Source organism: Heptranchias perlo, chromosome 19, assembly GCF_035084215.1.
Source record: "Heptranchias perlo isolate sHepPer1 chromosome 19, sHepPer1.hap1, whole genome shotgun sequence".
NCBI classification, from domain to species: domain Eukaryota; kingdom Metazoa; phylum Chordata; class Chondrichthyes; order Hexanchiformes; family Hexanchidae; genus Heptranchias; species Heptranchias perlo.
The window spans coordinates 35,498,685-35,514,987 of NC_090343.1; the positions used below are offsets into that span (position 1 = coordinate 35,498,685).

Here is a 16,303-nt window from a genome sequence, read left to right on the forward strand (position 1 = left end):
TCCTATCCCCTGCCACCAGATGGAATGCCATACTATCACACGAAACTCCATTTAATAAACCAGTGAAATGTAATGTAACAAACCCAACTAGAGGAAGAACACTTAATTGACGTGGCAGATCTAGGACTTGAACTCATTATGTACTAATTGAGAGCCAAGAGCTTCAATCACCTGAACTCCTGAGAAGACAATTCTCCATTTTAATATTAATTAGAGAGCTGCTTAAGATTCCAAGGCTCACTCTGTCCCATGAAATGAGCAGAATTTATTCTATGACTTTCAGTGTTATTTTTGTTGTCACAGGACTATGAAATATATTTAAAAGCAGAGCAGCTTCCAAAGTCTATTTGTATAGGTATATTCAGCCTCATAAGACACTCCAGCCTGTAGAATAAGTCAAATATCTCAAGAGATTCACTCTAAAAGAACTACTAGAGTTTGCCGTCGTATGAGAAGGATGCTCCCTATCTCACTTGTCACCGAGTTTCATGTATCCTTTCATGTTTGCACAGGACTGTAAGATAGGTCAGTCAAAAGGGAGTGACTGAGATATCCATTTCACTCACTTTAAAGAAAGGTAAGTGCATGTAAACCTGAAAGGATGTTGGATTGAGATACTGTGAGAATTTATAGTGTGAGTGCCCTTCAAATTACGGTGTCACGAGGCAGAATTTGACAGTGAGTAAAGATATCCCTTTTCCACTGACTTCTAAACTACAATTATCAGTTTACCACAAGTGATCCTTATAAAGTAATTGTCTTCAAAAACTTGTTTGTATATTATTCATATGACTGCAGGTTAATTTTTTTTAAACTTCAAACACTGGTGAAAGGTGAATGTTTTGACGATGTCAACAAGCCATTTGAGCTCAAATTGTTACTGTATAGTATATTTTTTTAACTATGGTTTTTCAACATATTTCTCTTCCAGCATCAGATCAAAGGGAATGAAAGAACAGCCTCACTGGGCACAATAATGCCTCTTCCTCGCAGTGCCTACTGGCAACACATTGCAAGACAGCACAGTGTAAACCAGCTCCACATTTTTGAAGGTAGGTACAAGAAAGTTTGCAGTAGATCGGAAAATGAAAATCTTTCACAGCATATATGAATGTTACAGCTAAAAGCATCTGATACAAGAGAAAATCAGTAGCTAATTATTGAAGCAAAATTTACAGATCTTGATTCTTATGGAAGATGTTTTTTTTTCTGCATTGTATATTTAGAGGGTATGCAGTTCCCAGCAGTAGTTTATGACACTCTCACTGTGAAGTTTTAAAAAGTATTCTTTATTTCATCACAACAATACTTGCATCAGGCCTACGAACTGACAGCCACAATGAAACTACAGGAGAACTTTAGCCCTGTCTCTCGACTCCAAATAAATAATGGCATGACAGTACATCAACTCAACTCCCATTGTATTTCAACACACCTCATAGTATTTAGTTAATGAGCTCTATATCTGTGGCTTTCTTTGTGAATTAAACAGATGATTTTGCTAGGGGGTTGAATTGGCAAAAGACTCAGTTCTTCATTGTCATGATGCCGTCTTTCAAACAAGTCAGTCAGCATGGATATTAATTGATAGTTTCTAGGGCAACACTGAGGGATAACTGCAGATGGGACGCCCAACATTAATATGGTGATTTGGTTGACATGTTTTGCAAAGGTAGAGGTTTATTGGTAAATATTTTCACCAACTACATGTCATCCATTTCTATGGAGCCAAAGTAGAGCTGTAAATAGTCGACGTGTATATCTAACAAATAGTTCCATCCACCTATTTGAATACAGCTGATGGATCCAAATATCTTTGCAGTTTCCTCACAGTGCGGCTTAAAATTAATTCTGAGCTCAAAGGTGGAAGCAAATGAGTTCCTTGCAACCCTGAGGTTATCACATTTCTTTTGTAAACACTGCCGGGCAAAGATGCTACTCCACTGTTCTTATTTCTCAGATAGGCAATTCTGCTTGGGTAAACTAATTACAACATTGCTCTGCCTGTTTTACAGGAGTGCAGTGATGACAGATTTAGCAGCAAGAAGGCCAGCACCCGATTGCACTTGCGCCCGGGCCACTGTTATATTCAGCAGGGCCACTTTTAAGTGGTATTGGCAGCTGCCTGAAAGCAGTGCAGGCCTCATATCAATATTGAAATGAGGTTCCTGCACCCATTTCCGGACCCGTTCGCGAAATTTGTTTAAACTAATCGGAGCTTGCATAAGCTTTATTGGGCTCTACATCGGCCTCACCAGTGGTTCTTTAAAGGATGGCTGGCGGCCATGGACGAAGCCTGCAGGTGAGTCTTTCTACCTTACCTTAATATGGAGCCAGGATGAGCAGGAATACTTCTCCAGCCTTCCCAATTAGACTGCGGCCGCTGCCAGCCTGTGTTCCCCAACTCCCGGACTCACCTGTGGGCATTGGCTAGCGTCCCAGACAGCCGAAATTGGTCAAGTCTCAACCAGTGAGCTACATCGGGGCACCCGATTGACAGCTGCAGCTTGCCGCAGTTATTGTGTTGAGGCCCGGAGACCAATCTAGGACGGTCCTCGGGCCTCTCCATTCTGGCACGCCTTGGCTGCATGCCATATGGATTGCTCCCAGTTACGGGCACTAATGAATTTAGGTCCATGGACTCTCATCTGGAGTTGCTTTGTACATAAGAGCATGTTTACAGGTGCTATGATTTCTTGTTTACCAGTACATCAAACGGGGTATGCTTTGAAGGGTCTTCTGCACTATATGCATTTGTCATAGCATAAAATTGAAACATTCATCCCAGTCATCCTCCTAAGATTCGGTGTGGACTGACAGTATCGTCTGGGAGATTTGATCTGACCTCTCAACAAACTCAAGTATTTGTAGTTGGCAAGAGATGGTGGAGCTAATGTCAAAGAGTTGGCAAACATCTTGAAAGAGATGAGGTTTATAATTAGTGCTCCTGGTCTGAAGGAAGGGTATGGGACAGATCCATCCTTCCAAAAGGGAGGTTACCGCAGTTTCCGTCTCCTGCCTGTTTAGACAGAATGACTTTACTCATCGTGAAAAAATAGTCTGATACCATTAACACAAATTATAAAAAGCCACATTCTCATGGACTATCTTTGGTGACTAGGAACTGGTGTGGAACAGCGCATAGATATCGGTTATAAAAGCAGAACATTCCTGGAAACACTTAGCAAGTCAGGCAGCATCTGTGGAGAAAGAAAGAGGGTTAACGTTTCAAGTCAATGACCTTTCTTCAGAACTGGAAGAAGTTAGAGATTTAACAGTTTATAAGCAAGTACAGAGCCAGGAAAAAGTGGGGAGAAGGAAAGAACAAAAGGGAAGGTCTGTGATCGAGTGGAGGGCAGGAGTGATTAAATGACAAAGGGGTGATGGTGCAAGGCAAAAGGGGGTGGTAATGGGACAAGTAAAGAAACAAAAGATGGGTCCAGAGGAGATGTAAATGTTAATAGCAGAACCATTACTAGCACCTGTTGTCTGAGAAAATGGGAGCAGTGGTTATGATCTAAAGTTGTTGAGCTCAGTATTGAGTATGGAAGGCTGTAAAGTGCCTCATCAAAAGATGAGGTGCTGTTCCATGAGCTTGCATTGACCTTCATTGGAACAGTTTAGAAGGCCAAGGACAGAGAGGTCAGAGTAAGGGTGGGATGGAAAATTAAAGTGGCAAAAGACTGGAAGCTTAGAGTCACGCTTGCAGACTGAACAGAGGTGTTCGGCAAAGCGATCACCCAATCTGTGTTTGGACTCCCCAGTGTATAGGAGACTGCATCGTGGGTACTTAAGGTAATAAAATTTGATCATGGTAACATTACTTGCATATGGGCTTTATTCACCTTTTACTTAAACTAGTGCTGCCTTAACAAAGTTAAACGATTTTTTGGACTGGAACCACTAAGACAGCCGAAGGACTCATTATTGATTGCATAGCTCCATGAGTTAGCATACGGACCACATGAATTTCCACTTCTCCTTGGAATGAAACCTCATAACCACTGCTGAGAGCTATATATTATACTTATATGTTGGGAAAGATGATTTAGATATTTTTGATGAGTGAAATAGAGCAGGAACCATCTTGCATGGGAAGCTGAATAGTTTCCGCTGAATTTATTTGATGTCTCCATGAGGCATGAGAGAATGTTTATGTCACAATGAGGATTTTACCATGTCTGGAGGAGAAAGGTTTATGGTGAAGCAATACTAAAATGAAACCTGGCTCATTTCAGGAAGCTGCCAGTGCCACTTATAAAAGGCCCTGACGAATTTAGCAGTCGCATGAACGCTGGGGCAGATCAGACACGGGCCATCGCAATGCTAAATTCATCATCTTTGCACCTGGTTTACGACCGTAAAATAGGCACATCGATGTTGAAATTCTCCTAAGTTTCTAGAGTTGTTTCACAGCTGCTCTGTTCTTTAAAACTGGTGCTGATAGTATTGGACCGCTGGATCGTAGTTTCACTAGAGGCACTGTATGTGTGATATAAATAATAACTACAGGACTCATCTGATTGGAATGATCACAATTCTGTGGGGCAGGGGTGTCTAACTTTCAGCCCTAGAACCGCTGCAACCCCTGAGCCGTGGAGAACCAGACTTTGAAGCACAGACAGTTCGGTCCTTTTTGTGCCTATTTTTAATTTGTTGATTTATCCTTTTCGAAGATTTAATTTGAAAAGGGTTTTTCTGATGCTGTTACCTGATTGGTAGATCAACCTAAATTCAGAACACGAAGATGTGTTAATAGCAGCAGTTTGTGATACGCGCACATTAGTGGGAACGTGGATTTAAACTTTAGAGATGGTCTCTGAGGCTCTATCGTATATAGCTACATAGCCCACAAGGAGATAAACCTTAGACACCACTGCTGGTGGCCATAAGGAGAGCATGCAGTATACTTTCCAGGAAGTAAGAAGCTAAAACATGGTGGTGTCAATTTACACCCAGTTTATTTTAGATTATTTTAGCATATCCAGTCCACTGTTTGCAGTGAGCTAAACATTATGCCTAATTCTAACCATTGAAAGTTGATCTGAGGTGTTATTAATTACTGGCCATGATGTGGAGATGCCGGTGATGGACTGGGGTTGACAAATGTAAGGAATCTTACAACACCAGGTTATAGTCCAACTGTTTTATTTGAAAATCACAAGCTTTCGGAGGCTTTCTCCTTCGTCACTCACCTGACGAAGGAGAAAGCCTCCGAAAGCTTGTGATTTTCAAATAAAACAGTTGGACTATAACCTGGTGTTGTAAGATTCCTTACATTAATTACTGGAATATTGATTTTTATTTTTAACTTAATATTAAGAATCTAATTTTCTCATCATTATTACAATTTCCTGAAATAAATGTCATAATTCTCGACTACAGTGATACTTGACTACCCGATATCACTGAATCTTTTGATCAGGACGTCACCCGGCCCCACTGAGGAAAGGGACAGATACAGCATAATACTCTCTCTACTCTAGTAATCCTCAGTCCAATCTTAGAAGAGTAGACCATGCTGTGTGACATTTCTATTTCTGATATCTATCATCTTTATGGCTTCTTTGGGTAAGACTGGGAACAAGAGCTAAATTATGGGCAGTTTTGTCTTGTGGGCCTTCACCTAATAGGAATTGTTAGTGCCTAAAAGCCCTTAGGGAGATATCCTGTTAATCCCATCAGTTTGGCCTGGATTCAAAGGCAGCTCCCAGAGTTGGATGTATGTAGAGTTTACCTGTGAAACCCAGTCCCCTATCACTGTTATTTTATCTACAGACTAAAACCCAGACTTTCCAACTGCCTCCATTGTATGCCTTTGTTTGTACACAGTTAAATAACAGTCTGAAAACCATATTGTAAATTTCTTCTGTAAAATCTATTTTATATAAAATACACTAACTAACTATAAAAAAGTGTGTATCAATGGGACTCTTCTGTTCCATTGTATATCATTTATACAGGAGTTCAGAAAATGATCAGTGAGTTACTGTTGTGCTCTCCTCTCATCTTTGATTTAATGGATACAATGAATAGAAAAATGCTGGAAGTCCCTAGTCTTTGGAGCAATTACTATTACTTCAATTCCTATTTAATGTTTCAAAATAAATAAAAAGGCTGCTTGGTAAGGCCAATGGTGTAGATTCTATCTCCTTTAAGTGTCCTCTTAAATCTTTGCCCATTCAGCAACATCAGACCTAGAGACGCCTTTGCGTATGAATTTAAAAATGATTTCACACTGTATTTATGTAACTCTTTGACTAGCATCAATTTTATTGATCTATTTACTCTATTTTAAGTACCATGAAGTGTCATAACAAAAATATACCCTCATACTTATTTTGGTGTGCACTGGGATTCCAAGGGCCGGGGATTAGGGTAGGCATGCTCTGCACCTTATCTGCTAACATGGATATAGTTATTTTGATGCTCATCAGAATATGAAAATATCCTCCTACCCTCAAATGGCAGCAATATTTTTGACATATGGATGTGCAACAAGAAACTTTTTTTCTGACTGAACATATAAAGTATCATGCAAACATACATTATTTTTATACAATAATTTTTTCACTGATTTTATTTAAAATCAGAGTCTTGGGCAGAACTTTGACTTTTAAGTAACTGCCTGATGACAGTAACAGACACCTGCAAGAATCTACTGTCTTTTTGTAAAACAAAACAAATCACAGAAACTTTACTCAGTAGTATTTCTCTCCTTGTGGAGACTCCACTCTCTCAGTTCCCTCCATGCTCTCCTCCGTGCTGTGCCAGACAATGCTAGGATATGGTTTATGTTTGTGACTCCCCAGATGGCAAGTTTCTAATCATGTTTAGTAGGAGGAATTGCTGCAAGAATTTTTTTTTACAGGAAGGGTAATATCAAATGATGAGTTGCCAGAGTGATTTTTGCAGCCTTCCTTTTTGCTGGTTGGTTAAAGAGTGGGATTGGTTGAGATCCAGGAATAGGTTAACTCTCAGCTGGGCGAGACAAATCAAGTTAAATTAGTAGAGAAAATTTGGGAGAAATTCAACTCATGACCAACTGTTTAGTGCCTGAAAAAGCAGCGGCCAGCAGTTGAAAATTGGTGGTGGGGGTGGGGGGGCGCTCTTGGCCGCCCCTTTGACGCCCAAGGCTGCCTCATGCAATATTCAGGCGAGCAGCACGCTTACCTGAAACAGGAGTTAAAATATGCTGATCGGGATTTTATGCCGGTTGTAAAATTGTAATGCAAATGGCCGGAGCATGTGCCACGCATGATCTGCCTACTTGTACCAACCGTTCAGTGGCCTAACCAGCCGTCTTTAAAGGGAACCCTAGAGGCGACTCAAAAAACGGCCCAGGAAATTTTGAGTTTTTATTTATCGGAGCTCACGAAAGGCAGGTGTGCTCTTCCCGAGCCCACAGAAAAACTGCGGCCCATTACTTCCTTTGGGATTGCTTCCCTCTTCAAGACCTAGCCTGCTGGCAGGCTCAACTTTGAGCCAGCTGATTTCCTGCCCTCCCATAAACAGCGAGCTACAACTGGAATCCCGCAGCACACCAGCGTCATTTATATGAGGCCCAAAACCAAATTTGGTTCAGGTCTAAATAACAAAATTAACTCAATGATGTGCAATCCATTTGGTGTCATTTCACAATCCAGTGTAAAGCTACATTAAAAAGAATCAAAATCGCTTTCACAATCCATGTTTGCACATATCAAGTAAATGGCATCACATATCAATTCAAATATCTGAGGGGAAATTACAATAAATTTCAGACAATATAACCTTCTCCTTTGTTTTAGGTCTGCTTCTGTTCTTCAATAAAGACCAGCTATTTTACATTATCTGCTAATGAAAGCATTAAGTTGACTATTTATTTTTAAAGCAACCTGCGCACTGGTTTATATGGAGTTTGTTTTAGCTGATATTTGGCCTTTTGCACCCGCTTGTGTTTTCATTATATAACTAAATCCACATGACATTATTTAGAAGGCAAATGTTGTGTAATCTTGTATTGTGCCAGTACTCCAGTGATAGGATTCCTTCAAAATGCCTTGCTTGCTTTACAATTTAGTCATTAGCAGATGGTGAGGAAATAAGGAGAAGAATCTAAACGTCAGATCAACGTACTAATTAGTGGGGGGAATGGTAAAATTCTTCATATATTTGGAACTGAGGACAATGCAGATAATAAACATCTATCAATATAAATATCTACCAATATGTAACGATTTTGAGATGTATCTGTCCCACTTCAGGCATAGTGTTTTGTCATATGCAAATTTCTATATCACATTTTTAAGAAAAAAAGAGAAAGTAAGCATTAGCATTGAATTGACCTCAAGATCTGACAGCAGATGGCCTGCAACTAACCTCAGATGTGTCTGTACATCAAGTCAACCGTATGGCTTTAAAAAGACATACCAGGCTACACACAACTCTGCAGCAGCAGAATGTGTTACATGGTTAACTCCTATCCTCAAACGGCATGGCCGACAACTTAATGGCAGCAATGTCAAAGAAGATCCATAAGTATATTAAATAATATGTAGGTACATATGTATGTGTGCGTGTATACATATATATATTTAGTATACAGAGTTAAATGTTACAACTGACTCTGTGGTTTTATGATGTGGAGATGCCGGTGATGGACTGGGGTTGACAATTGTAAACAATTTTACAACACCAAGTTATAGTCCAGCAATTTTATTTTAAATTCACAAGCTTTCGGAGGCTTCCTCCTTCCTCAGGTAAATGTTCAGGAGCTCCTCGAAGCCTACGCATTTATACATATAGAACAATACATGGTGTTTACAGACTGCCCCTGCAACTGCCCGTTGCCAAGGCAATCACCGTGTTCAGACAGAGAGGTGTCACCTGCATATAGAACACCATGTATTGTTCTATATGTATAAATGCGTAGGCTTCGAGGAGCTCCTGAACATTTACCTGAGGAAGGAGGAAGCCTCCGAAAGCTTGTGAATTTAAAATAAAATTGCTGGACTATAACTTGGTGTTGTAAAATTGTTTACAATCTGTGGTTTTAGATATTGCTTAGCAAAGAAAGGTATAATAAGATAGAGAATAAAAAATTGCAAATGCAGAACATCTGAAATAAAACAGAAGATGCAGGAAGTATACACTAAGTCCATTATTTATGTAAAGAGATAGGATAACGTAATAGAAACTCTTTGTCCATATAATTAATCATTTAGGTATTTTATAAGGTTGCATGTTTCTTCAACATAGTCAAGCACGTCATTAATATTTTCCCTTCCCCATCACAGTAGCGCTGTGTAAGAAATAGCAGTGCCATGAGGACTGAAGATTAGAAATGACTGGAGATTTGACTCTCAAAATCAATAAACACAACGCAATCATGAGATTACATTACATTACAAGTAGCTTATATGTATTCCTGACTTGCAGCAAATGTTCATTATGCACACTATACAAACACATGCACACAGTGATTCAAATTGTGCAGAGGGTTTTCAGAACCAAATTCCACATGCTTTATCAAGCAGGGATTCTGTTTAGAATTAGGATAATTTTTATGACCAGTAACCGTGCAGAACTGCACAAAGCATCCTTGGGCATTGTGATACAGCATGAACTCAGATTAAAATATCATGAAATTTGGCAACAAACTAAGCATTGATTTCTGTCAGAGTAGCAGACATTTTCAGTTTGCTTGATACCAAATTTCTGTATCTGATATAAATGTGAAATTGGAGTTGCCTTTGTGCTTTTTGTTTAGCAAACCTAAAGCTACTGTCTATATGGATTCTAACAGATGGGGACATCTTGTGGTCACGGAGAGGAAAATAGCTATAATTGCAGATTGGAGAAACGGGTCCAATATGCATTGATTGGAAGGTGTGCATTTTTTATTATAATTGACACAGAAAATGCTGGAAATACTCAGCAAGTCAGGCAGTTTATGTGGAGAAAGAAACAGAGTTAACGTTTCAGGTCTGACGAAAAGTCTTCGACCTGAAATGTTAACTCTGTTTCTTTCTCTGCAGATGCTGCCTCACTTGGTGAATTTCTCCAGCATTTTCTGTTTTTATTTCAGGTTTCCAGCATCCGCTTTTGCTTTTGATTTAACGTTCAAGGTCAATGACCTTTCATCAGAACTGGAAGAAGTTGAAGATTAAACCATTTTTAAGCAAGTTCAGAGCCACAGAAAGGGTAGGGGGGAAGAAGGGGAGGGGAGGAAAGAACAAAAGGGAATGTCTCTGATAGGGTAGAGGGCAGGAGTGATTAAATGACAAAAGGGATGATGGTGCAAGGCAAGGAGGGTGGTAATGGGAAAAGTAAAGAAACAAAAGACGGGTCTAGAGGAGCTGTAAATGGCAACATCAGAACCATTACCAGCATCTGCTGCTGAAAAAATGGGAACAGTGGTTATGATCTGAAGTTATTGAAATCAATGTTGAATCTGGAAGGTTGTAAAGTGCCTAATCGAAAGATGAGGTGCTGTTCCTTGAGCTTCCATTGAGCTTCATTGGAACAGTGTAAGAGGCAGAGGTCAGAGTGAGACTGGGACGGGGAATTAAAATGACAAGCGACCGCCAGGTCAGGGTCACGCTTGCGGACTGAGCAGAGGTGTTCAGCAAAGCGATCAACCAATCTGTGTTTGGTCTCCCCAATATAGAGGAGACTGCATCGTGAGCAGCGAATACAGTACACTAAATTGAAAGAAGTACAAGTAAATCGCTGTTTCACCTGGAAGGAGTGTTTGAAGCCCTGGATGGTGGGAAGAGAGGTGGTGAAAGGGCAGATGTTGCATCTCCTACGCTCGCACAGGAAGGTGCCGTGGGGAGGAGACCGGGTGTTGGCGGTGATGGAAGAGTGGATCATAGAGGGAACAGTCTCTTTGGAATGCTGAAAGGGGAGGAGAGGGGAAAGTGTGTATGGTGGTAGCATTGTGCTGGAGGTGGCGGAAATGGCGAAGGATGATACGTTGAATTTTTATTCTAAGCACAGGAGAAGTGACAGAGAAAGGGACTGGCCAGAAGCAACAGACTAGATTTATTGGCCATTTTGTAGTCACTGTGTTGAAAATCTAGCCCAGTGAGTGTTTACATATGTGCAGATCTGATTACAGAATAAGACAAGTTATATCATGGGCATTTGCTTTATTTTTCACAGAACACTTCCCATTAATGAAAATCAAAACAAAATCTCACACGTCAGATCAGAAGGTGAATGATAGTGTGATAAACTTTAAATTAAGTTTACTTTGAAGCAGCCATTTGATTTATTTTGTAAAACAGATGTGTTTTTTATGATTCACCCCATTGCTGTAGAACTTGGAAGAGATAAGACAAATATTTTCTTATATCAATGTTGATGAAATCCAGACCACTTAAAAAAGGAGAAAGAATTTCTGGTGAATTTGTGCATGCTAATAATTGTACTTAATAGTATGTTCCTTAACCAGGATGGGAACAATTCATAATGCCACCTCAGGCCAAACTAGAACATATTGAAGCACTAAGTCAGGGATACCTTCAGGTGTTAGCTCTATAGCTTCCCACAAAATCAGAACAAAAAAATTAAACATGGCTGCTGTTTGGAATTAAAATGAATCTGTTTAACTGATTGGAGGGACATACAAAAATATCTCGCAAAAGAACTGTATGTTTTTCTGAAAATGTTGATATTCTTTTGTAATTGGTAAGGACGAGTATATTTTACAAAGCAAATGTAATCTTGAAGCCTATTCAGTGAGTAAAGGACAAGCTGAAATAGTCTATGTATTCTTCAGAATGACAGTGCTGTAAATGGTGCACAAGCAATACTCTGAGACTTTCCATGAATATTGTCAATTGTTATAACTTTATTGGAGTCAGTATGTCTCTTAAGCACTATGCCTGAAGTGCACTATTACATGTGTCAGCATGATGACTTACGAGCTGCCTTCTCTGAGATGCCCCACAGTGTTAATTATAACAGTGTCACAACTGCCTTATAATATATTGCTTTTCCATCATCTTTGATCAGTCACTTATAGAAGGTTCTTCTTCAAAAGCAATAACATTGACCTAGGTTCCTCATTGAATTTCCTTCAGTAGAGTATGCAGGCTCTTTGTTTTATGTCAATATAAATACAAATACTCTAATTTCTTCAAAGTTTGTATCTTGGCTGAAGAAACTACAAGGTTTTATTGGCCTTGGGATGGATAAAATAATGCTAACGGCATTCCAAGTTGCAGTTAATGGCTGATTCCCATCTTAATGACTTCTTATGACTTGTTTCTTTACCTTTCTATTTCTTCCCCTTTTTCCAGGTCTTGTGAAGCCATTTGCCAAATGAGGCCTAGAGAGAAGGTGAACAACCTGCTCCAGGTCTTCTGTTGAGCTGGCTTCCAGGACATGAGTAAAACCAGCCCAGAGGCAATTCTCCCTCACTTTTGTCTCTGGTCGGTGGGTGTACACATGGCCTCTGCTCAGTGTCTACCCAGTGACGACATCTGAGATTAACAATTCAGTGGTATGGTGTAACGCTGGACTCAAAGATGGCCTCATCACTGAATAGTAAAATACAGTGACACTTCAATGCACTTTTCCACTATCTTATCTCCTACTCTTTCAACTGTTGCACTTTTACTATAAACTGTCAGTCTTTCAGCTTCCCCCAGTGGATAGGAAACTTTATCCAGTGAGTAACTAAGGCATACAGAGCATGGAGATCCCAGTTTGTGCTGAATTAGTTGATCTCAGCTGGGTCAACAGTATGGGTGCTTCATTGTGGCTGAGCATTCCTTGGTTAGGGCAAGGAAAACTAAACAATACTCCCACTTCTGATCGCCAGCCAGTAATGCATGTTGAAAGTGTATAGTTTTGTGTATCAGATGGCTGTAATCTCTCCATTTCCTCGAATAGTAACAGCATATGAATAATGGTCACTTCAACAATGTGCTGGAGAGCTTCCATTGCCTGTGGGGCCAGACCTCAGTAAAGAATCAGGAGGGAAATTGGTCTTCAGCGAAAGCGAGAAGCGGGTGATAGCGAGTCAGCAGCCCGTTTTGCACCGTGCCCCTTTTGAAAAGAAAATTGCGCGCAGTGTGAACAGGCTGCCGATTCACCATCGCCACTTTCACCGTAAACCAATTTTACCATTCGTGCCTTTTAGGAGAGGTGGTTGGGGAGGGTAAGTGTTTCTGCCAAGGCCCAAAACACAGAGTGACCAGCCCACAAGGTCTCCAAGAGAGAAAAAGTAAAGTATCTTCATTCATTACAGTCTCATTGTTTGAGCAATTCCCAGATACATTCTTATCCTTCTCTGTGGTTGCTTTAAAGCAAAATGTGCTTTGAAAAATACTTTGAGATGAGAGTATGGACTGGTCAATATTCCTGAGTACCTTTTGCTTTCTGTTCTTCTTAGCTAACAAGTATTTTTTTTAACATGTCTTTTAAAGTGCTCTCTGAAGCGTTTCACCTGGAGGTGTGATAGAAGTTTTGACAGCACTTTTAAACTTGACTATCTTCAATCACTGAAAATTGATTGAAGGAACAATGAAAGTATTGGCTTCTGCTTTGGTAGGAACACGATTAGAATATAATATTTGATAGTGCATTCAAAGTTATTTTGTCAACAGCCACCACAATTTTCCTTCATATCTGTCCAAAAATTGGATGATGTTTTTGTAGGATATTAAATGAATTGTGATACAAACTAGATTAATGTAGAAAAGGTTCTATCTAAGGAAAGATTCACATTTTGAATTGGGAATTTGATATAAAGGGGATTCGATGACTATCCCATTTAATTCATATTAGGATTCATTCTGTAACATTTTTATGCTCTTGTCTATACTTAATATTCAAAACAGTCTTTTTTCTCCCCCTTTGTTTTTATTTATTCAGATGACTCTTATCCAGTGAGGATTCCTCGTGCAGAAACCATCCCCAGTTACAGCTCACAGCACTGACAAAAACTTTAAAAAGCTGGAACATTTTCTAGTTGCTGTGCTTCAAACTGTGGCACTGAACATGCCCAATGAAACAAGCAAGAGGAATGCTGGGCGAAATGGAGCGGGTTTGAACGATATTGCAATTTCTTTTCTTTCCTCTTCAAGAGTTGGGCTAACTAAAAGGGGAAGAAGGATTGAATTATGTGAACATTGAGAGGAAGGTTTGCTTTTTCTAAAGCAGATTTGAGCTCGCGTTCCAAGATGTATGACATCATTTCCAACCATGATAATCAGAAGTATTTTTGTTAAGCACTAAGTTCCAAGACTGTGCTGATTGGTCAGCGTCATTATAAAATTAACTAATTTTTTTTAAATTACCAGTTAATCACCTGCCATTAAACCATGGCACTGTACGGACATGTGGTTGGTTATTTAGGTGCTGCTTAAGAGGATTGCAGATATTATTCTTTTTCACCAACACACACTGATTCATTTTTAGGCTTTAATAAGGTGCAACATAGAATTTTGTTGGGTTTTTCCAGGTCTGTCTGAGGTGCACGGACTACTCTGCGTTACAACTGTGTTGCTCTGGCATCTGTTATCGATTTGTTTGTTTTTTGGAACACAATACAATAATCAATCCAGCAATGGAAATGAATTTAGAGGAACAATTCATAAGGTTCAGATTTTACAAAGTGAATGGAATGTACAAGTAAATTGTAGTAAGAAATGTGTGAAAGCTCTGTATGCATTAGACCATAACCTTAGAGGATCACAAGAAAATGGTTCTGGGTTTGGAGTCAAGTCTACATTTATATCTCTTTGCTTTCAGTCATCAGCTGGGCAGACAACATGGTTATTTGTTTAAAAAAAATGTAGAGTGCTGAATGTGACCTCAATAATTCAAATTATTAGCACCAGGAATAGAGGGAATGAATGTTCTAAATGTGGCAGCCATATTGAACACGTTGCTTACTAAACTGTGGGGAACCAAGATGTTGTTCACTTTTACACTAAACATGTGAGTAACTATTAGTCATACGAACAGGTTTGTTTTACGTAGGACAAGAGGAGAGATCATAGGAACAGCTTGACAAGTGGAATTGTTTGGTGTGCTAAAAACGAAAACTCTAAATGCTGGAAATCTGAAATTAAACTAGAAAATGCTGGGTATGGACAGCAGGTCAGTCAGCATCTGAAAGGGGAAAGTCAGGTTAATATTTGGGTGGGAGCCATTGTCAGAACTAGGCTGGGTACTCAACGTGTATAATGTTCCCCAAAGTTTGCCCCTTGTGGCATATCAGAGTGGCTTATTTCTAAAAATTAACAGGTTTGAAAATTAAATTATCAGCAACAACAAATTAATAGGTTGTTTAATAATTAAGACGCATTTGGTATATAGATTGCAGAATTAAATTAATAAATGAATCCTACATTCTGTGGGATTAATTCTGTAATTTGTGCTACATACCATTAACAAACATTACTGTTGTAGTGTATAGATTTTTTTGATTATTAGTTGCATTTATAATTACAGTACATTATAAACATTTTACAATACAAAGTACAGTGGCATTGCTATGGGTAAAGTGAACATGCAAGTAACCACCTTATATTTTGACTGCTCTCTTAAAGGATCAGTTTATGAGCCTCCTTTAGAGTAAATTAATTCTGGATCCCAACTTCTATATATGTTTCTGCTGTTTTAAGATTATTTTATTATTAATTTCGAGTTGTTCTGCCTGTATATGTATTATCCTAAGGCTTGCTCCACTTCCTTCTACAGAAGTCATTGTTCAAAATTCAACAATTCACATTATTCATAGTGCAACTGGAAATTTCAATTCCAAATGACCCCTTGGGCGTAATTCTAACCTATCCCGCCAGGCGGGAAACGGACAGGTTCGGATCAGTTGCCCGTTTGCACTCGGTCTGATCTGCTGGGCGGCTGATCCCAATCCGTCTGTTTTTTGTCTGGTGAGTTAGGTTAAACTCTACCTCCGTCTGTCAGTTCTATGAAGTACCTGGTAGTGAAGACACTCTTTAACAGCTAATGGAGGTTCTAGGATGAAATCTAATTGGCCAGCATTCAGTGAAGACCTGATATTGGAAAGGTATAATGGCCAATCCTATGCTGGTCTCCCCATAGAGACCCATGATTAGCTAACACTCATAGGGGTAAAATTTGTTTGGGCTGAAACCGAGATGCCCAAGGCCGGCCCAAAGTTAGGCCTCAGCTAAATATTCCAGGAGAACAGTCGGTGCCTATCATGTCTCCACAAGCAGCTCGCCCTTCAGGAGAATTGAATTTTAGGCTGCTTGCCAATGTGTCAAAATGTGAAATGTAACTGTTAATGAATCATCATTGCGTCACAAAAACATCATAA

At 39.5% G+C, this 16,303-nt stretch overlaps 1 protein-coding gene across 2 annotated transcripts in view; it reads left to right on the forward strand.

Moving 5' to 3' along the window:
• The window catches only part of LOC137335482 (docking protein 5-like), a 288,256-nt gene extending 272,956 nt beyond the window's left edge, over positions 1 to 15,300 (forward strand). For both annotated transcript variants that reach the window (XM_068000829.1, XM_068000830.1), the window contains 2 exons: positions 932 to 1,052; positions 13,870 to 15,300. In XM_068000829.1, coding sequence (XP_067856930.1) covers positions 932 to 1,052; positions 13,870 to 13,934 — 186 coding nt within the window. In that variant the 3' untranslated portion in view covers positions 13,935 to 15,300. The remainder of the gene's footprint in view (positions 1 to 931; positions 1,053 to 13,869) is intronic.
• The last annotated feature ends 1,003 nt before the right edge of the window (positions 15,301 to 16,303 follow it).